Source organism: Athene noctua, chromosome 3 (assembly GCF_965140245.1).
Source record: "Athene noctua chromosome 3, bAthNoc1.hap1.1, whole genome shotgun sequence".
In the NCBI taxonomy this organism is placed as follows: domain Eukaryota; kingdom Metazoa; phylum Chordata; class Aves; order Strigiformes; family Strigidae; genus Athene; species Athene noctua.
In genome coordinates, this window is record NC_134039.1 from 46,570,602 (window position 1) to 46,593,802 (window position 23,201).

The 23,201-nt window shown below is 37.9% G+C and overlaps 1 protein-coding gene across 1 annotated transcript in view; it reads right to left on the bottom strand.

Moving 5' to 3' along the window:
• Window positions 1-9,692: 9,692 nt before the first annotated feature.
• The window catches only part of TRHDE (thyrotropin releasing hormone degrading enzyme), a 221,298-nt gene continuing 207,789 nt past the window's right edge, over window positions 9,693-23,201 (bottom strand). The window contains exons 18-19 of the mRNA XM_074902853.1: window positions 19,172-19,253; window positions 9,693-17,331 (exon numbers count right to left, since the gene is read on the bottom strand). Coding sequence (XP_074758954.1) covers window positions 17,188-17,331; window positions 19,172-19,253 — 226 coding nt within the window. The 3' untranslated portion in view covers window positions 9,693-17,187. The remainder of the gene's footprint in view (window positions 17,332-19,171; window positions 19,254-23,201) is intronic.

Below are 23,201 nucleotides of genomic sequence, written 5' to 3' on the forward strand. Positions count from 1 at the left end.
TTTTAGCTTTCAAGTTAGAAACAGCAGTATTAGCATCAACTGATAAAGACATCATGACGGTGATGGATGGAGTTCCAGAAACATATGCTGGGGATATGACTGATTTCAGAGATTTACATAAATTAAGTGTAAAGGTTGTATTCAGTCTGATGGAGCCAGTGTCTCGATCTCCCTCAGCAAAGGAATCTCACTAAGCTATGCAGTCATTTATCAGATGATATGGTAATTAAAGTAGTGTCAGCAAAGCATCTTGGCAGTCTCAACTGAATATACAGTTCGTAAATTTTTGCAAAGTTACTGTTATTATAACAGAGTGGTTTGTACCTGAAGAAGAGGCAGGAGTACCAGCAGTTCAGCCGCCTTTGAACAGAGCAACCCTTCAGGTGACAAGCCAATTACAGAGGGGAGGTAGAAAGGCACCTGCTTTGGGTCTAACTGTGGGCTGGGCTGGAGGGGTCACAGTACTGCTCTGTGCCAGAAGATGTGCCTTCAAAGTCCGGGGTTCCCATGCAATGCTCCGAAGACAAGTTGTGTCCCTGTTGCATTGGAAGTGTTCCTTTTGTACAACACTCTACATGAACATAAAGAGGTTGGGGAGGTGTTAACCTTCTGTTTCAGGGTCAGTATAAGTGGTAGCTGGATAACAACTGCATCAGTGACAACAGTTGCCAACACACAGGGAAATCTGGTAGCAGATATAAACTAAAACAAGCATTAAGAGTGGTAAGCAGCAAGTCACCGTCTTTCTGCCCATTATAGCATGTAAAAACAAGACAACTTCGTATTCACAAAACAACTCTACCAAAGGCTCTCTGAACTTTTCTCCACCTTTTAATACACAAACCTCCCAATAACCCTTGAGGGGAAAGTATTATTATGCAAAGGCTAGATGATTTGCATTCTGCTAAGGATAAATGATTTGCCTAAAGACACAGAGCAAATCAGTGCCTTTGATTTATAGCTCTGATCAGGCCTGACTGCAAGGGAGGAGTTTTCTGGATTTACATGGAGCCCCACTGAAGTCTCCAGACCCACTGGAGAAAAAGCCAGTTCAGGGGCAGAACCCAGCAGTCTGAGTCTCAGTACTTGATCTAGGAGAAGGCAGTCACCTTTTTTCTTGCCCAAGGTGCTGTTTCCAGAGTAATGCCTGCAATGTCTTTGCATTATGTATTTGACAGGAAAAAAAATATAGTAAGAATACTATAATGTGATAATGTATGTTTATATGCATTGCCACTCTTCCTAAAATTGTGTTTGAACAATTCAGCTTTAATATTTCTTGTTTCTATAGAACTCTTTGCTAGCTAATTTTGTAAGTGTGTCTGATCGGGCTCATTTAATTCATCATTTTCATTTGACTCATTAATCTCTGCCTCTCCTTTGAAAGATAATCTGCATTTAATAGCGATGTTATGTAATATGCAGCAAGCCAGGAATATCGTGCACACTTTCAGAGGGCAATATTGTAATGTGTCACTCGATTTATCTATGCATCAAAATCTCATTTTTAAGATGCCCAAAGTGCTTTCAATTACCAATGGGGTGAGTTTCTGAGCACTGCTATAATTTGTTTCTGGGAGAGTCAGAGGATTAAAAATCAGTCATATAAGAGTTTTTCAAGGTAGAGCTGCAATCCCACAAAAAATGCTAAAGACAGGAATAAATGGAAATTACATTACACACTTTATATTTTCTTATCAATAATTACTCACCCCAAAGCCATCCCTTCTGACAATCACAATGTTAAGATTGGTTATGGACTGATTCTAGGACCTGGTCGGGGGACAGTAAACCCAAGCCCTCCTGTTTCCCCTGCTTCTTGTAGCTCCCAGTAAGGATAGCAAGGTCTTTGCAACTTGCTATGAGCAGGTAGGTACAACTCATCCACTGTGACAGATGTCAATCTACACACCTTTTAGCTAGGTATTGAAGGTGTTTGTTGTTCTTCAAGCATCTTTTAAAGACAAAAACTGAGAGCAACTGGAGAAATTTAAAGATGTGACACAGCAGCAAATCTGACCCACTGTTGATTTCAGTTCAGTCTTTGCTGTGTTTTCCAGACCAGAGAATCAGTGGAAGCACTGAGAGGGTACTTGCAGAACACTCACCTGGATCTGGCATTCCTTTCTTAACTTCATGTCATTATTCTTACTGGAGGATTCACGCTGTCCATTCTAGGAAATCTGGGATAGCTAAGCTGTGGCATCTCTTCCTTCCTCTTCCTATTGACTCTAAAGCACATATTACCAGAGCTGACTAATGGATCCAAAGAGGAAACACATAAATGATCCAGATAATTCAAGATGACATTGCAAATACTCTTCTTAGGACTCTTCTTGTCTTCAGATATAATCATGGAAACTTCCTCTCCTTTACTTTGCATTTATGTTCCTCACAGACTTAGACACTGGTCTTTCATTTAATATTTTCTTAATTATCTTGTATCTATTCAGTGTACATATAAATACATAGACAATTTTTATTTTAATAATCTCTTTGCCAAGGCCTTCATTTTATTAACAAGTGGAGCCATCTAATTAGAGCAATCAAATACTATCTCCTTAAATCCTGTTATGTTTCTCATCTTGAATTCTTTCCTATTTCTTAAATTCTTTCTGAGAATGAAACCCCATAGCCAATTGCAGTCAAACCAAAATTGGTAGACAAAGATTATAACTTCTTGCTTGGTGACATTATGCATTACAGTGTGTTCCCGTAATAGTACTAGCTCATTTTGCTACTATAAGTCATGTACCTGCTTTGCTCTGCCTACTTCTCTAGACTATTTGGTACTATTGAGGTTTCTCCATTCTACTGAGTAACTGGGTTTGTGAATGATTTTCCCCAGGAGAATTAGCCTGCACTTAGAGGTGAATCTTATTTCCTGCCCATTATTCAATTCTTTAAGTAAGGTCTCATAAATTTTCCCCATTCTTACTGTTAACAAGTCCCTCACACTGTATATTTCATCAAGAGGCTGCTTTTTCCTTCCTTTCAGAGAAGTTGTTAATGAAGATATTAGAACTTGAGCAAACCCAGGCATTCACTAGATATCTCACCTAAATCTTACAGATTGCCACTTCTCATTATCTTTGTTAACAGTTCTTCAGCCAGCTTCCATCCATGTGAATATGTTTGTTCCCTGGCCAATTTGAATTAATTTTGAAAGCATTGTCAAATGCTTTGTTAAAATTCAAATAAATGATAGATACTGCTCTGAATTCACCCAATAATTTTGCAATTCTATCAAAAAAGCTATCATCAAGTTTGTCTTGCAACATCTGTACTTGGTAAATTCACACTACTTAATGACGTTGCATTCATTATCTTCAAGTCCACAAATGCCTTTTTTTCCCCAACACTTCCTCTTTAGCATCCTAATGATCAAAGTTAAATTTACTAAAGGCGATGCTCTGGCTATCTAAGTATACATAATCATTGTGTGTTGCCACCTTCAATTTTCTGAATCCCAGTAGTAGGTAACAATTGTTTTAATCTATCCCTCCATTTCTCTTCTGCCATTTGCCTACTATGTGTCTAACAATGATTTGAAATGTGTGTAGGGGCTGTGAAGCCTAAAGCTGCCTCTTGCTTGGTCAAAGGAAATAGTTCATCTTTATACATAATTTCCAGATTATTGATGCTCTACTATACTGTTCCACTTCCATACTTCTCCCTCAATATCTTTCTTCACTGAGTACTCAGTTGTCTGGTGCTCTTTACTTGCCTGAGATTAAAACGGTATGTTAATCCATTCGAGTCCAATGCCTTTATTCAAGGCCATAAGCACTTTTGTTATTTTTTATATTCCTACAGCCTACTTTTTTTTTTCTACAACCATCTTGTTCGCAACTTACTACCAATTGCCTGTGAAGAAAATCATTGCATCACCTTATATTTGCCATTACATAGTGCTTAGATACTACCTTTGTTTTTATGATGTAAGACATTACAAATTGAAAAGAGACAGACAATATAAAGGATTTTTAATATCAGACAACATCTTCCTTACCAGGGCATCAAAGAGTCAGAAAGAAATTATATTATTCATGAATAAAACAAACTAGAGCCTTGCTCAGAGAATGTATCTGCTCTCTGCCTTTGGAGTACTTCAGGAGCTAGATTTAGCCAAAAGCACTACTCCATGTCTATTCTTGACTAATGTCATAAGGAAACAGTCAAACCCTAAATCTAATTAAGTGAACAAAAGCTAATATCCCACATGTGGTGTGGAACAAAAAATTCTGGGTTTAAATCAGGATAGAAGAAAGAATCGATTTATCAACTTTGCAGCAATTACCTGCTATCAGAGGACTGTCATCTACCAGAACAGACTGTCTATCCTCAAACATGTTTTGACTAGGATATATTGCTTCCCATCTAATAGAAGTGACAGAGGTCTATGGGGAAAAAAAAAAAAAAAAAAAAAAAAAAAAGCAAGCTCCCTACTGAGACTCCCATGGTTACATTTTTACTTTCAGGTTCTGACCAACTCCCTGAGTTTTACTTCAGATACTATTTTCATTTACAATAATCAGAGTCAGTTTTACCAAGTTCACCCTTCACTTCAGGTCATGCATTAAAATTTCCTATGTCCATAATCCTACTATCCTACTACTGAAATTCATGATATTCACCTTTTCTATCCACCTTACTGCATTAGCTGCATACTTTATGATGTGATTTATTGTTTTTTCTCCATGTTGACTCAGGGATCCTTGAGAACTAGCTCAGATGCAGACATCTAGTAGACAACTAAACTTAGCAAGTCTGACACACATTGTAGGAACCAGGCTCTTTGGAAGTAGTGTATTGTACTGCTTTGTCTCAGCAGTTCAGATCCCTCTAGCTCTTCTAAAATAGGACTGGATAGTACATTAATTGAACCAGGACACATGGAAGTCCCAGTTCTGCTGTGCCTTCACATCAGTGGATACAATTCTGTCACCAACTCTGATACAAATTAGAAGTTGCTAGCACAATGTAGAGAAAGTGAGTATTCTTACTTATTGGGAAAACAAACTTGATCTTGCCCAGCTGAGACAACTCTGTTTATTTGAGTTTGTCCACTTGTCTATATTTGCCTGGTCTTAACTTGCTGAAGTTTGCAAAGTCAATTCTCATCACACATTTCCCTTAATCCCTTGGCTTTAGTAAATCCCATCATTCAGTTTTTTATATGTAGCACAGTAAGACTTGTACCTTTATGCACTGTCAAGTTTGTATGTGGTTAGCAGAAGGGGCAAGTTTAACATATGCAGGAAGGAAGCAGTTAGACTTCTATCCTTTTATAACCTAAACAAATCACTTAAGACACTTAAAATGTGTAGCACCATTTTATGCCCTATTACAAAGCACACCTAATTTTAAACCTATGACCTTAATTTTTCCATTTATTATATGCATAATTTTGAGTACTTAACCTCTATAGAAATTCCATGCAGCTATATCAATTAAATATTTGCCCATTTTAATTTAGTGTGCACAGAAAAATAGTAAAATGCAAACCCCATACAAGCCTTTGAAATTCTGGTATTGGACAAGGTCACAGAAGAATGAATTATGTAAAGACAAATGCAGAGACAGTTTTTATGAACCATGATTCTGATATTTTCTCCTTAGTTTTTTATTAAGCTGACTACTTTTCCCAGGTTGAACTATGAGTTACTGAAGAATACCTTCAGTGATAAGGAGATTTAAACAGAACCAAAAAAAAAAAAATCCTGAGTCAACCGTTTATCTGCTACTGAATTCTGTGAACTAATCTTAGTTTAAGCAACAGATCCCCTAAGCAGTTCATATATTTTAATACAGTACAAGCACTCTGTATACATAGTATAGCTTATGGCTTGCACTGTTTTAAAATTAAAGGGAAAAATCCGCAGTTGCATAGCACACCAAGCGAAATCCTAACCCATCAGCCTAGACCAGTCACAATATGGCACTAAGGAAGTCTACATCTTTTATTACTTCTCAGATCCACCACATTTAGTGATAAACATCACACAATGTTTATCTTAAACACAAATAACTTGTCTTACAGTCATTGATAACTACAGAAGGAATGTTTTAAAATGCATGTGTTTCATTAATGTTATATTGACCAGTGAAGACTTTTTAACATAAAAACTTGAGCTCTCTCCTATAACACTGGCTCCACTGGAGATTATTGTAACTGCTTGGCATTAAACTGTGATGTGAAATAACCCTCTGTATTTTTTTCAGTCTTCTAATTCAGAATTTAGCTCAAAGCTCCTCCTCTGTAAGCTTTTCTCAGAGCCATAGCCTCAGTTCTTGCATGTGTCTTGTGTTTTTGTTCGTTTGCTTCAGCTCCTTTAATTGGGGTTTTCCTCTGCTTGTCCTTTACAGCTGCACAAATCCTCAGAAAACATTAAAGACCTCCTTCCCCCTTCCCAAAGTGCCTCTGCTTTTCAAGCTGCTGAGTTCTCCTTTGGGGCAATTTATCTGCCTTGGGGTTACTTACCTGCTTGGGTTAACCTGCTTTTGATATTAACGACCCCAAATCTCATAGGCATTTTGAAAGGGGTAGAACTGCTCTGATTTCCACTTGTACATATGGAAATACATGCTGATTTTGTGCTAAGACTTCTACTCTGACATCATTACTATAACCTCCATAGAAAAGTATTTGAAATGTGTCAATCAGCTAAGCAACTGAGTGGAATGGGAAAAAATGGCTTACATCCATGATCATAGAGCAGAAACAATAGACACTTTTGGTATTAACTATAGTCAATGCACTAAAAGTGCATCTCTGAAAATAATACCATTTATTATAATCGTATTTGTGAGCTATTTCATCTTTTAAAGGGACAGATTCACATATGTACTTATGCTTATTGCAACCTTTTGACAGTTTTATTGTTGAAAAGTTCAAGGTACATCTCATAATTGTACCAGGAACATGCATTTATCACTGGCAACAGTTCTGTGCCACATGAAATGAATTACTGTAATAGACATGTCATGTAATGGCATCTTATTATCCGCCCCCTCTTCCTCCTCTTTTTCTTAACTTTCTGCAATGAGCAGGTCAAAAATTATGGTAAGTGTAACAGACAAAAGTGATTCCTGAGTAAGTTCAAGAAGCAAAAATATGTTTGCTAAAAGTAATGCTGTAGCAGTAAAACGAGTAATTGACACCATGTTCAATAAACTGCAGAATTAAAGTGCTATACTAGGGCTCGAGCCCTAATGCTGCTGCTCAGGCCCTAGTAGCTTAGCAGATAGCAAGGCCCTTTGGTGGGTCGGGGGCAGGATGGGTAGCACCATGGAAAATCAAGGTCACTTAGGTACTTCTGCCCTGCTTTCTTCATTTGCAGCCCTCTACTGCTGAGAGGCAAGGTTATACGAAGGCAAAAGCAAACAAAATATACCTAGGCTCTACCTGCTGTTCCTACAGTTGCTGTGGCCTGAGAACAGCAGTAGGATTGTGAAAGAAAGGAGAAGAGGTGATGCGTGGGAAGTGTACCTGAGGATCAAGTCTCACCATGGTCCTGCTGATGCAGGTCTCATTCAGCCTTCCACCATTAGTCCAAATTCTAATGGGTTGACTTAGGACAAACTGGCATACACAGGACAGTATGGGCTAGAATGAGCACAGAGGAGTTTCTATAGCTCAACATCAGCCAATAGATGCAAACAGCAGCACTCATAGGGTGCCTCCTTAACCACTCAGCAATTTCTGTTTAATTAGATTTTGGCCACAGTAGATGTGGCTGCTAACTCAAAGACTAAGTTTCAACATAATGAGGTTTTAATTTCCCAAGCACATCTTCATTTCACATCATTACAGCCTTACCTTCATTACACTTTTCTGACAACTATCTTTGTGCTCATTTTCCCATCTCATCCATAATACAGCCTCAGCCATCAAAATACATCATTCTCAATACTGTTTCTCTAATATGGGGTTTATGTTCTTGATTCTCAGAAGAGACAGAATTATTACTAGCTCACTGAATTGTTTCTCTCCACTCCCAAGGCCTTAGTCCTTGCAGTATGTCGAAGTCAGAATGCCTCTGATAGCAGTGCAACTCTGCACAGTGGCTTCTCTGCTGAAGGTGCAGCTTAAAGGGAGCTAGATAATTTTTGCTAGGAATAGGAGGAAGCAGGGAATTAGTCAGCAAAAGCTGATTTTCTGCTATTAAGACAGCAAATATTCCTAAGTCAATTTACAAACCAAAGGCTCTAACTTTTCTCCCTCCTACTCCCTCCAGCTCAGCTGCAGAGCTTTCAAAGCAAATGTGTGCCTTTAAAGTTCTGCTCTTATTGAAGACACTGAACCAAGAGCAAATAAGCAGCTCTTCATTTGGTCTTGTATGAAAATGTTCAACTTTAAAGCAGCTCAACCACTGACTGAAGTGATGCTGATTGCAGTGGCCACATTGGGGAAGAAACAAGCATGTTCTTTTTGATGTTTCATTAGGAGATGTGCTGGCACTGGGATTTCATTTCTCCCTCTTCATGTTCCACCTCATCTTCCAGGGATGCTTCCAGGGTGGCTGTGCAAGTCATCTCAGCTATTTCAGCACTCCTGGAGAGGTATATGTCACAAAAAGGGGGAGGGACAAGGCTCCTTTTGGGAGCAGTACATCCTAGCTTTTATAGCTCTTCCTAAATACCAGTATCCCTTCTTAACATGAAAGCTCTCTACCAGCCCCCAAGCCACATCCTCAGGCCTCCTGAACTCCTGCTCCAGACCTGAACTCGGGAAAAAGATATGAAGGGTATGTCTCCATACTCTGCTGACATAGGCATACAGAATAGTCAGAACGCTAGCCCTAGTATGATACAGTGAAGGGTGTAATGGTAGGATACTATAAACATACTCATTTAGGCCCCAGCTCTGCTTACCTGTGCTCAAAGCATCAATGCTGACTGTTGTGCTTTGCAAAATCAGGACCTTAAAAATTCCCTTCAGCTTTTCAGCAGACTAAGATGTGCAGTACAGAACAAAGCATCTTTATTGTTAAAGAAAAAAGACATTCTGGCATTGAAAGGTATATTTTGAAAAATACAGGGTTGGCTTTTACTCTCAGTGATGTCAGTGTCAAAGCTCCAACTGACTTCAGTGGGAACATGATTGTACCCAATGGGTAAATAATTGCACATATTTCACATTTCATTGTTACTGAAAACTGTTCTTCAAAAAAAGGAAAATAATAGCCTGAATTCAAGGGCCCTTATTAAAAAGCCATTTGAACTGCATTCCAGTTGGAATCACGTTTACCAATGAAAGTATCTTTTTGCTTATTCAATTTACTTAATTAGAAAAGCACAAAAGACAGACTTTGCTCTCTATTCCAGTCTCAGTCCTGTTAGTCTTAGTGCTTAAGAGTACTTCCAAGACCAAATTTTATATTTTCTGTGGATCTCTGCTTTCTCCCAGTCCCAGCATTCTAATGTTTTGAAAAATTCCTCACGTCAAAAAATACTCTTTCTTGCATGTTTTTCATTGCAAAACCTCAATGCATCTATTCAGCATTATTAAACTGTTATCTCAACTGAAATGGGAACATAATCAAAAGGCTGGGTATTATTTATCTTAGCCATGTCTCCACGTCAGAAAATTAAGACAGTGATGAATTACACATTACTATACAAAATTTTATTATCAGAGACAAAATTCAAATTTGTTCTGCTTAAAATACAGAAGATAAAGTTTCTCATTTAAAAAAAAAAAATCCATTTAGTTAGAGTAGAATAATAGAGTAGAATAAAAATTTTATGTTATGTTGAACACACTGTGGTCTCATATTTATGGAGTCATTTTTAAAGGCATATCATAGAAAAACACTTTTACGGTAAACTGTAACAGAAATTACTGGATTTTATTTGGCTAATGATTTAAACTGCTGATTAGATCTATATTCATTAATTAACATTCTAAGAATAATTCTGCTTATATTCTCAAATCCTAGGATGTTTCAAACAATAAATGAAAAAAGTTGTTAAACTTGGCATTTTTAGATATACTGAAAATCAGTATCTCCCCTCTATATGTAAAATATATGCTTTTCTATAAAAAAGAGAAAACAGTTGGCTCTATACAAAGTTGTGATTTTCAATTCAGCAAAAACACATCACCATATCCTGCACCTGAAACCTGTGCAGAAACAGGTTTCAACCTAAACCACTTTCCAGAAAGACTGTTTCAGCCTGATGCGTGAGTTGATACATAATTTGAGGCACTTCATTAATGCCACCGAAGCCAGTGGGGCTGCCTCCATACCTATGTATGTGGCTGAGTCATGGTCAACACAGCCTCACATCCTGCCTATGTCCAACTGCTTTGCTGTGTTGAAACTTTTGAGTAAGATCTGTAAATACAAACAACCAATGAAATCTTCGTCAAAGCAAAGTTGTCCAGAATTAGAAGCTATACATGCATGTATATATGCTACATAGAGAACTGTGACATTATGAAATGATCTAGACTTCCTTTAAATGAAAATGGCATTCTGATCTTGCAAACGCTTGTGTGAAACCATTGGGGAACTGTATCTAAACTGACCCAGCTCCACCTCTTACTTGACAAAGAACTCAATTCCAAAGAGTACAGATCTGAGAAGTGATGGAAAAATATGTTCCTTTAATTACAGTATTCAGAATTAATCTAAGGCTGAGACAGACTTAATAGAGGGACTCATCCATTATAATCAGCATTAATAGTTGCAGGACTTCTTTCTTCTTAAGGTGTCAAAAGATCTTACATGTGGAGTATCTTGGGAAAATAATGTAACTTCTTATCAAGCCTTTATTTTCAATAGTATGATCCATTTATGTCATTGACCTGTGTGTAGTGGAATAGATCATTAGTTTTCAGGGAACTGGTTTATGTTTATCTTCTGCAAAAATAGAGCAACTAAACACCTTTCAGTAAAACATCAGACAGGGAGCTACAATCTCTGTTTTTATAAGGCTATACGTCTCACCCACATCAAAGCCTATTGTCCCTCAAACATAAAACCAACATAGCAAAATTACATTTACACATATAACAAAGCTGCCTTTGTACAGGGTAGTTATACAGTAATTACAATGATGTTTTCATTAGAAACTGTCAGAACATTTTTTTTTCACAGCGTCTCTAAGTCCAGGGAAGTCCATCTCTGCTGAAATCTACTGTTTGCAGGAAAAAGAGAGGGTAGTAGCCACACCCTTCACAGTAAAGTTTTCTGCAGTTCTCCAAACATATTATAGAGCTTTATCACGTGGAAACGATTGCGAAGTATTATTCTAACAAAAAGCAAAAGGAAAACAAAAAACATTTGTCATCAATATGTGCTACTGAAACATAGATACAATATGCAAAACATGCTGTACAGCAGCCCAGCCATCACCTCAGGGAGCTCTTTTGAAAGCAATGGGTTAGATCCTCAGCTGCAATTCATATCAGTCACTTCAACGGATCTACCTCACTGTGCACCAACAGAGCATTTGCAGCCACACGTGTGTCCTCAGTTTGGCTACAGGTTATTTTGAAAATACAGAAAAGAACATATTAAGTGGACTGAAATGTATCGCAGAGAACTGAGACTGTATCTTGGCTCTTGGCCTCATCCGTTGTAATAAGGCTATCCATATCAGGCAAATCCAAGCGATGATGTCCAAGAAGTGTCAGGGCACTCTGGCTAAAGCCTCCTGGCTCATTACTGCCTGCTGCAGCACAGTCCCCTCTGCTCTCACAATGCTGCTCACCTCTATGTTCTCTACCAACATCGCTTTGATATTGTTAGGAAATGATGCACGTAAAATAAGCAAAGCATTCAGAAATACTTTTTGGCCCTGTCACACTTATTTCACTAGTTACAGATCAGCCAAATATAAATGCATTTTTTTTCTGAGAAAAGACACTGGGACTGACCCACAGCACTTGCTCATGTTGGTGGTTCTCCTTAAACACATCTCAATGAAACCAGTTCCATGTCTTTTATAAAATCCAACCTCAACTGTGCTACCATGTAGGGGTATTCTGAAATAAAGCTACCCTCCACTGTCAGCATAGACACAAGATGGAACTAAGTATAACCAGCTTCTTCAAAGTACACTTGATTTTAAAATTCTGCTCCAACTAGGGCATGTGGCCTTACTTTGGTAAAAAATCCTTACACACAGCAGTCCCTTTGTCCCCTTCCCTCTCATTGAAAACTACATTACTCATGCCAGCATGGACTCCTTGCTCAAGGCAGAGTGGTTTCACTGGGTATCCATATTGGTTTTAAGACAAGTAGAAGCATCCACAGTCATATGAGAAACAAAGTGGCCAGTTTTTTACAATTTTATATGTAAAACAGGAACTGCACAGTCACTAATGCCATACAGGTTTGCACAGGCATCTGCATTTTTTGATGGCATTAGTACAGCAACTACTATTACTACTATTATTACCACAAATAATTTGCTGTGACATCGTTCCAAAACATTTGTTAGAAAAAGGCCCAAGAAACTCATGGCCCATTTTTAAAGATTAAGAAAAATATGATAAAGTAAAAAATTGTGTTCTTACGCATACTTGAAAATTCAAAATATTTGACTGTTTGAAATGACTTCTGAAGAATGGACATTATAATATTCTAGACCTTTACAAGCATTTTGGTGAACGTTTTCCAGTTGGGTTGACCAGAGCTCAGGGATTTAGGTTTCTCTGGGCAATACGGGCTGACTAGCTGGACCTTTGTTTCCTGCTAGCACAAGTCAATGACACTAATCTCTGAAGATCACCCACAACCCATAACCAGCAGAGGGGCATTCTGACCCTCCTGCCTAGCTGAGAGAAACTTGGGTGAAGCCTCTCTGCACTTCAGTGGTTCCCAACTGCCTTCCTGACCCGGGTGGGCTGACGGCAGTGGTGGGCAAACCGCCTCTATTCAGGCTGCTCAGAAGCAGGATGGTTCTTTTACTCCTCCATGCTCATACTGACACTGTGTCTATAAGCCCTGCTTAGGACAGGCAGCCTCATATGGTGAGTACTCATAACAGGAGTGGTGGTAAGATGATATATACATAAACAGGTTTCAAAATCACATCCCTTTTCCTCAAAGAGAAAGTTGCACATTTGATTAAAAGTCTATTTTCATTTACTTCAGTATTGGCTATAATCATGTGAAAAATCAAAATCTTATTATGTAGGTATCTAAACAAAGTCACACTCATTTGCAAATACTGGCTTCATTTCATCCAAATAATCAGACTTACCGACATTGTATGAAAAAATTATCTCTACAGAGGATTTTTCACATTAATATATACATATATATAATTTTTTAATTTTTTTACTACTACGGGTTTAATTGTATGGTTCAGGACCTTTGCTGTGAAAGCACCGTTCTGCATCAATGGAGATATTTCCTCTGACACTCAAAGCTCAGTGAAATATCCAGAACAATCCAAAAGCTACACAATACTCATCTTCAGTTTCCAATACAGTATTGGAATTCTTGCTATATTCACTGAAAAGATCATGAAAGGTCACAAATTTAGATGTACTTAAGGACACATGAAGTTTTTTTCATCAAAATCAATGTCCAAGTACTCCCAGTAATAGCAGAAGTGACATTTTATTTCAGAAGAATTTTTCACATTGTTCTGCCATAGTCACGATTAGTAGCTACTGTAATTTTAACAGCTATTAGCAGTGGATACATGAATAATTCCATCAGCTACAAAGTAATAGGCTGAGATTTTTGTAGTGGACAATGTTATAAAAATACAACAGGTATATTGTTATGCTGGCATAAAATCATGTCTATTCACATGTCTTCCTATGTGATTTAGTAAGCCATATCAATTAATAACTGCAAAGGATCCTGAGTCATACAAAAGCTGATTAGAGATAGAGGCCTCATTAAATCTCTATAAAATTACGCCCAGGACCTAGGTGAGGTCCACATCCATGCTGGATCCACATTTTGCAGCATCTCCTCTCACTAGAAAGAACAAAATGAAATCTCAGACTTGAAAATGCTGAAAAGTTGGGGCTATTTGGCTTCCTAATCACAATCCAAATTACAAAAATGGGGCCCATCTTTAGATAAGGACAAAGGAAGAAAAGGACTGGTAAAGGAGAAAGAAAATCAATAAGATAAATAGATTTTTCTAAGCAGACTGTATTAGAGTTTTCCATGAGGTATCAACTATTCCTTAACATACAGCTGTGTGGAACTTCTTATTAAAAGAAGTTTCTAAAGACATATAATTAAATGCGGGGGCATTGAATATTGTAGAAACAGCTATAGTCTTGTTGGATTTAATCAATTTAAATTTAAACCTTATTCAGTGTGAAACAGCAAAATACAAAATATAGAAAATAAAATAATAGGGAATTATCATGGAAAGGCCAGCTCAACCTTAGCTGTAGCAGTAATATCAACATTATCAGAAAACGACGATTATAAGCAATACATCAACAAGTATATGTAATAGATACATTTAGTGCTTGATATCTGTAGTAGACTAGTTGCTCAAGGCCACTAAATTATTAACTTACATCCAACACCAGTTAAATGCAAGAACTTCAATTCAAATGAGCAACAGTGGAAATTTCTGTGCACTGTGCAGAATACATAGGCTGAAATAAACCTTTGACTTTGGAACATATTGTTAGCCTGCCCTTTATCAACGGAAAGACCAGAAACTTCTGTGCGCATCCTGGAGGTATGTGGTTTAATCTGTGGTGTTGAAAAAGAAAAGTCATCAAAGACAATCTTTAACAAAATTGCAGAGGGGCAGACCATTATGCATGCTTCTTTTCTATTAAATCCTCAAAGCAATTCACATTTGAAGGCTTAGTTTTCTGCACACTCTTTGGATATCATAATTTTGGCCTTCATTACAGGGTAGAGGTTATATTAAATAATATTTGGTTTGCTTTTTTATTACAATAAATCTGTATGTCATTTTGTTCAGTAGAAATTAAAAATGTGACGCTACATACTGGTATTGAGGTTGAATTTGGTCAACCACATCAATAATACTTAACACCTTTAAATGCATTTCATCAGAGGATATTCAAGTGCTTTGCTAACTTTAGTCAAGCCTCACAACACCTCTGTGAGGTAGATGAAATACATAAGAGGAGGAGGATTTCCCTCAACTGGGACATGATAATATCTCTGGGCATTAGGCTCCCTAGCTTTGCAACACAGCAGAAAGGTTTAGGGCTTTCTATAAGGCAAATAGTTAACAGTACAAGAGCACATGGTTCCCTCTTCTTATGGTTACATGTGGTCAAGCTAACATACATTACTACACAGCATCGAACAGTGAAGAAAATGCCCACACAAGGATTTCATGCACCCAATCCACAAACAGCACCCTCTGCACAGAAAAAGACACAAATGACAGGCTCAGGATGGGTACAACAGCTTAGTTATGGGATGTGTCTATCAGTTCTTGAGGAGCAGGTTAGCATGGGAATAAGAGTCCAAAAAACAATACTGTCTCCACAGAACTCTGATAATATCTGAAGATGCTTGTGCTCGGTTCTTTTTGCACCAACATTTCAATTTACAGCTTACTGAGGAAAAGCAACTGCAACCATAAAGCATGTTGGTAACTTCCATACCTTGTGAAGGAAACAACCAGATAAAATGGCTTTGGCTGGCCACATGTTCCCAGTGCACATGGCCATGATGTGGTAAGATAGTTGTGATAGGCTGGGATGGGATAAAAAACCACTGTCATACATCTACATTCCCCCTCTGAAGCTGCTACAATCTGTCTCCTGAAAACTCTCTATGGTTTTGTGGGTTTTTTTCTCCACATGTAGACATGAGAGAGTATTTGGCCTCCATCAGTTTTAACCTCAACACTTAGCACCAATGGTGCAGACAGCCATTGTACAAGCAGCAGTTCCACTGTGTCACTGATTTTTCAGATTAAGGATTGAGAAAAAAGAAACAAACCTATGATCAAGAAAAGCATCACTTATCTACAACAGTCTACATGAATTACAAAGAAACAGAAAGAAAACAGTGCTCTTAGTATTAGCCAGTACAGATAAACACTCCCTCCCCTTTCTCCATATTTCAGTTTTCTAAATTGGCATAAATGGTACATCCTGTATTTGCAAAAGTATTGCCCACATAGAGAATTTGACATGTCTATTGCAAAAAAATATCTACAGAGACTGGTCTACCACGTGCAAGACAGCCCTCTTAGGTAATTTCATGTCTTGGCATGCAAGATATTCTGCCTTTTTGCTAATTTCCATTTGAATCTTATGTTTATTTATAATACTTGTGCACTATCAGCTGTATAACTTACTACTGCACAGGTTGGTTCACCTGTGGTGAGTATCACTGCCTTGTAAAAGAGCCGAGAAGAGGTGGTTCATGGATTCTGTGAAATCAGTGTAAACTTCCCCTTCAACACTGCATACGTTCACAGCTAAAACTACACTGTTCCACTGATCAGTAATGAATAAATCTATATGATTATAATGCATGGGTGATGTTCTTCTCATTTTCTCCCCCCCCACCCCCACCCCTCCGCCTTTCTCTTTCTCCTCTCTATATATTCCACTTATTTAAATATGGGAATATGGAGACTGAAGATAGAACTGGCAACTCAAAAAATGAGCTGGCATCTTTGTAATCATTAAGAGACAATCTGAGTGGTAGACTAATTGGCAGCTAGAGAGAAAGTTGATTTTGCATCTCATACTGCCCCAAGCTGGAAGCCTTCTGCATTTCCTTTTCCTTGTTCTCCTTTTGTTCATTGCAACACTGATTGTCATAGATAGTCTTTGTGCTTTGTATAATGCCCATCTGATGTAACCGGAACTCACATACAAAATGTGGCTGTTATACATAAGCATGCTAGAATACAGGCAGGGACGGTACAAGCATGCACAAAACAGTCTTTGAAGGTTTTTTTGTTTGTTTTTCTTCAACATTTACATGCACCACTTAATATCACGTTTGGTTGTGTACACTGAGGACTGGAATGAAAACAAGCATTCATGATCTTCTGAAAAGCTTCTTGACAATTTCACAAGAGCTCAGTGTAAAAAAAAATAAGTCCACAATTTAAAAAAAAAAAAGAAAAAACCTTATCCCTGCAATCTGATCTTGTCTTCATGATTTTAATGTTGAACATTTCTAAAATGTCTCCACTTCCTCTTGCAGAGCTTCATATTAAATCGTTGGCTGGAAAGACAGATTAGTGTGTCAAGGATTTTCTTAGCCACTGGAATAGTTCTTCCTTATAAAGCCTTTGCCACTGCACATTGGCTTCCACTGTTTCCACGGCACGAGAGAAAGAGGCAGCAGCTCCCCCTTCATAACTCTTTATAAAGTTCTTTAGCTGGAAATACAAGTTAACAGGTTAAATTTGCAGGAACTAAAGAAAGTAAATAATTTTAGTGCACACTAACAAGTCAGGCATTTAGGGAAAACATCCACAATCACTGTTGAAGTAAATGTAGTATCGTGCAGGAAGATTTAATACAAAATGTAGTAAGACAGCAGACTGTCAATTAGATGTGATGCAATTGCTTCAAATTGCACTGGAAGATATTGACATGTCAGTGCCAGATCACATTAATATCATTACCTCCTCCTCTCCTGCAGCCCAGCTGCTGCACTGCAGAGACAGCTGGCTTGCTCTAAACTTTTATTTCTACCTAATATTCCAAACTGGTATCACTGGAAATGTTTCTAATTCAGGTTTATGCAAATATCAGCAGAAAGCAGCCCTGATGCCCTTTGGTTTTATCAAGCTTCAGAACAAATTTATTTAATTTTGATTTGTAGAACCGTTTTGATGATATAATACAGATCAGTTGTTTAAGAATGGAATGGATGGTTATGGTGTGAAGAGAACGGCAAAATAGCAAGTGGATTTGATGATCTTTAAATGCCTGAAACAGATTTCTTCCTTTACAAGCAAACTTTGATCTTTTTTTCAGCAGACTGAAAAGGCCCCTTGTTCATTCTTGTGTATACTCAAATTATAGCACTATCACCTGGATTATTACAGCTGATGCCACTGGTGTACTTGGAATTACTGTTCTTTTTAAGTGAGAATGGCAAGGCTGATCTGCACAGTAGGTTGGTGGTTATGTTGACTTGTATAAAATTAGGTGGGTTTAGCAACACTTCTTCTTAACTAGTTATTTTTTGTTTCCTGGTGACACCAAATTCACCTTGTTTATTTAAATCTAACTTCCAACAACATCTCTTTGTGCATGGGCTCAAAACTGAAAAGTCTGATCCTGCAACTGCCTCGTTCCCATCACAGTTAAAAAGCATGAGAGGGACCTGAAAACTATCAAATAAGACTTTACCTGATCTCTGTACTTTTTATACCAAAATGTTTACAAGACCAGTTTCTTTTAGGGGAAGCAGAAACAGGCAGCCTGCCAATACTACCATGGAGGTGGAAACTAAGAGTACTTGTTCAGGGCAGATTCTCAAATCTGGCCAGCACTGTCGTCCCACCTGGGTAGCTTTGAGGAAAGCAGCTGTGGCTCTTCCGTATGTTCCTGAGGCCACTAGACTTGAGTGCAGACAAATGGTTGGAAACAAAATATCATAGCGCAATCAGAGTTCAATTAATGGTGATTATGTTGCATAAGAATAATTTGATCCATTTCGGGTAATGTTGAGCAGCTGCTAAGCAGAGCATAACACAACCATACAACTACCTCAGTCAGGGCAGATGTTAAGTTAAAATGAGAAATCTTTGCAATCTAGATAAGAAGTACTTAGCATTTAGAACAAATTATTGTGGTGTCATTTGGCCAGAATATCAGGTTAACAGCTTTTCTCACATGAAAATACTGTAGGCAAAAGAAAAACAGAGAAGGCACTGTCAGCTTCTACTTTCAACACCAGGGTTTTCTAGGGCTGCCCAAAGATCTCATCTTTTGTTTCTCAACGAATAGTCAAGAGAAAAAAAGCAAACCTACACATCCAGCCAAGCACAGAGAAGTGCCTGCACTACCCACCTCATGACACCACCTCTACACACTCAGATGCCTTTGCAATCTGCTCCTCATCCTTGCTCTGCCCAGATGCAGCATGGGCCTGCGACTCCAGCTGAGCAACCAGAGTTCCTGAACAACAAACACCTTATTGCTTCTGCCCTGCTCCCTGCCTACAATGAATACAGACTCATGTGCCAAAAGTAATTTAAAATTTACCTCTCTTAGTTCTTCTTCAGTATTGAGGAATTCTGTGACACCACTGATAAGCTTTGAATTCATAAATAATGCTTCCCCATACCTGTAAGAGCAAAACAAAGACGCACAGAGTGTAAGTGCAAGTGCCAGGCCAGCTGAAAATTAGAAAGTAGTCTTCTCCAAGCATGGGAGAACATATGGGACCAATTTTGGGGATCCAAGGGAACAGCACTGGAATTGGACACTGGTATTCGAGTGTTTCATGCTAAAAACCTGGACTGAGATGTTCTTCTAGGCTGAGCTATTTGTGGTTAACTTTTCAGTCAGATGCTACTAAGCAGAATGGGCTTAACCACAGCCGCAGATGAGAGCTCCGAAGGAGAAGGGGACCAAACTACAACACCTGATGCTCAGCGAAACAGCTTTCCATGTAATGACACCACTGACAGCTCAAAATACAGGTGCCAAAGAAGGAGCGGAGCAGCAATTGTGGAGAAGTATTTTGAGGAACTCTTCTAGCTGTACCATTAAAACAGACTTTTTGAAGTGCTGCAGCCTTCTCTGCATTTTGTATTCATTCGTCTCATCTACATTACAAATAGCCTCTTGATAAGTGAACTGAATCAAATTTTCTTGTTCCAGTATCTGATAATTAAAATAAATAATACTGATAGAGCATAATACTGCAAAAATAATCCCCTGGGCCATGATATAGCATCTTCAAAGAACCAACCTGGAATGACAATTTGAAAGCTTGGGCAAGGAGTATTTAAAGAGTAAGATACTCAGCAGCAATCAGCAATGACCTTCTGTAGGTAGTTGCTTTGAAACTGGCCATTCAAATCCTGCTGTTCAACTTGCTTTTCCACAAGTTTTTTTCAATCCCACAAATGAAGCATCTGTATCACTTATAAAATTAACCATACTACTCCTGAAGTTTTGCATTTCATGTTGGAATAGTTTATGGGTTGGGTTTTTTTTCAAAGTTTCTAGCATGAAGAATGTAACGCTAATGGAAACCATAATCAAGTCTTTTGTTCAAGTTAGATGTCACTCAGCGTAACACAAGGCACTTGACAAATAGTTATCCTTATCTGCACATACATCCAAAGAAATATCTAGCTAATCTGGACATGACTGTTTTTAAGATAGGGAATCCAGCTCTCCTGTCAGATATGTGTAAGTAATACCAATAGACTTCACTACCATTAAGTTTATCTGGGGGAACAATTCAGTTCATACCCTACTTTTACAAACTGATTTAGAGAAGGAATTCAAAATTCAAAGTGAAATGAACTAGCACAATCATAGCTTTCTGTTCTGCTTCTATTAATCCTAAATGAATTACCCTCAAAAGCTTAGGTACTGTAAGCCACAGTCCTTTCAAAACGGAAGAAAGAAAAAGGGAGAGGGAGAGGGATAGCCCCAGGCAGAGGAATAGAAAGAGGGAGGGGGAAGAGAACTGAGTTTTCATTGAGAAGATTCTGCTTTAGGGAAAGTGTACACTGTGTTGTTTGCTACCTTGAGCTTGTATGAGGGGAAACACAGTTATAGGTATCAAAAATCCTACTCCCTGACCACTAATAACTGAATTATTCATGGATATTTCATCAAGTACATCTCTTTTTCCAAAACTTGTCACACTGACGGATATAGACGTCCAGAGGCAAACACCTCCTATGGGAAGTATGGATTTCATGGTCCTTTAAGCACATTTAGGCTTTCTAACAAAGCCCTTTATTATTACAGCCTCTGCTTAGCCTCATAATTGACTGCTTGGAAAATTGGAAGCTCTTCCTGATGGGGTCTTTTGACAAGGTTACCAATCCACTTTACAGAAGTGACCTCATAAAAACAGCTGCAGGGATTTTATATTTCTTGCAGTCTGTACTATTGCCACCGTGCAAACAAGAAGTAGCAGAATTCCTTCCACTGAAATGATACTTTCATGAATACCTGTGCTGATTACTGCCTGTTACGCCTACTTGGGTGAAAAGTCAGACACTAACAGCAATTTCTAAATGGGCTCTGCTGGCAAAAATTCTAGAAAAGCCACCTCCCAAAAGAGTATTTTCCAGGGGTGAAACAAGAATAAATAGAAAAAGTGTTTGGTATCACAAGTATCAGTCTTCCAACCCTTCATAGGGAAGACAGCAGCAGGGCAGAACCAGGACCTTCCATGCCTGAGCTCCCTGGAAACACCCTGGAGTCATGGGTTCTCCACCTGATCCTTTATTTATGGGGATGTGATCCTCCAGTGACACACATTTATACAGGCTTTGCACTCATCCAAACTCAATTTGAGAGGCAACATAATCCACTTACTCTGGACAGATTTAAATGGCTTCCCAAATATTGTCTAATCCCCAAACGGTGAAAAATGATTCAGAACTTGAGAATGAAAGAATTCTTATAGGCAGCTGTTGGGTTAAATTTTCACACACAGACACACACCTGCACACATGATGAAAATGATTTAGGAGCCAAGGTAGTGCACGTTCAGGTAACAGGAATTCAAGCACAGTATTTTCAATTCTCTTTTTCAGAATTTTAACAGTCCCACAGATTTCTTACAAAAGACTTGCTTGGCACCTCAGTTTCTAAATCACCTTTGTAAATAGGATATGAGTGATTTTGAAGACTTTACATATTATCAGTATCTTCCTGACAATTGAAACACAAGTATACTGTAAAAATATAAAGGGATTACAATATTTTGTTGTCATTCTAACTCTTTGTCATGCTGTGTTTTAAAGTTAGAATAGTGTTATAGCATAATTTAATCACTCTCAGTTACTTCATATTACTATCTCAAACATCAACACCTTTTATAATAAATTCAATGGAAAATACCACTGAGGTATCACCTTATTAAATCAATGTTTTGTATAAGGTATTGTAGTTTTTAGTAAAATTAAATAATAAATTCTAATTGTAGAAAAAAGATGCCTTGGGACAGAGTGTACTTAAACTATAATTCTGCAGTAAAGCTTGTATTTTAAAAGTGTACTAGTGTGCAAGCTTAAATCAGAAGCCCAGTTTTGCATTTTGTCACGTCACTGTTTTCCTGAACATTAAGGGGCAAGGTGACAGACTAATTCCACTCTCTCAAAGTCTCTCTTAAAAGGTTTTAATCTATAATTACAAAACAGAGTTCTTTTCAACATACATCACATATGTACAGCTTTCATGAACTATTTTATTCCACTGCATTGAATCTTTTGGCAATTGATAGAAACTCAACTGGACATCCCTTTTAGAAAAACGCAACTGCTACAATCCTTTTGGTGGCTCTAATTTGTGTTTGGCGGATGTAGATAACAAAGTCAGTGCTGGACAAAGAGACAGACTCTCTGTTATTTTCTCATTAGAAAAGGACGAAACCCAGGTTTTTGATGAGGCCTTGCTGATTGTTAGGAACTCAGATTGCAGAGTGATACATTCCAAGCAAGTGAGATAAATAAAATTCAAATTTTAGGTGAAGAAAAGCTATTTAAAACACACAAAAAATTTGGCATGTGTCATAGTTTTCTAAATCTTGCCCATTTGTCTACACTGCTTAGTCTTGTTCATGTCTAAAATCACAGGTGTTAGCTAGACTGTCAGATAAATGTACTTGCTACATGTTTGTAACTTCTGCATATGTGTTTGTAACAATATAGATTTTGACAGATTTATGCCTAAATTCAGTATAAAATCCTGGAGAAACCTAAAAAATTATTTGCTATGCAGAGCATAACTAACTGCACTGGGTTGTATAAAAGTAATGGGTCTGCCATACACTTTCTGCATAAAAGTCCAGTCCCTGAAATAATCATATCAGAAGCAGAGAATTCTTAACTTTTAAATTCTTCAACACTCTTAAATCTTTTTGGATATTGCTTTCGAAAAGTATCTCCTGCAATATAAACTTCCAAACTGAATTCCAGCTCAAACCTATTTTCCCAGCTGAACTTCTAAAGTATCACTAAAGTATTATCCAAAACAGCATGAACAACTTCTTGAATCTTTAGGAAAGTTGCAGTATCTGAGTTTCCTTGACTCTTCTTCT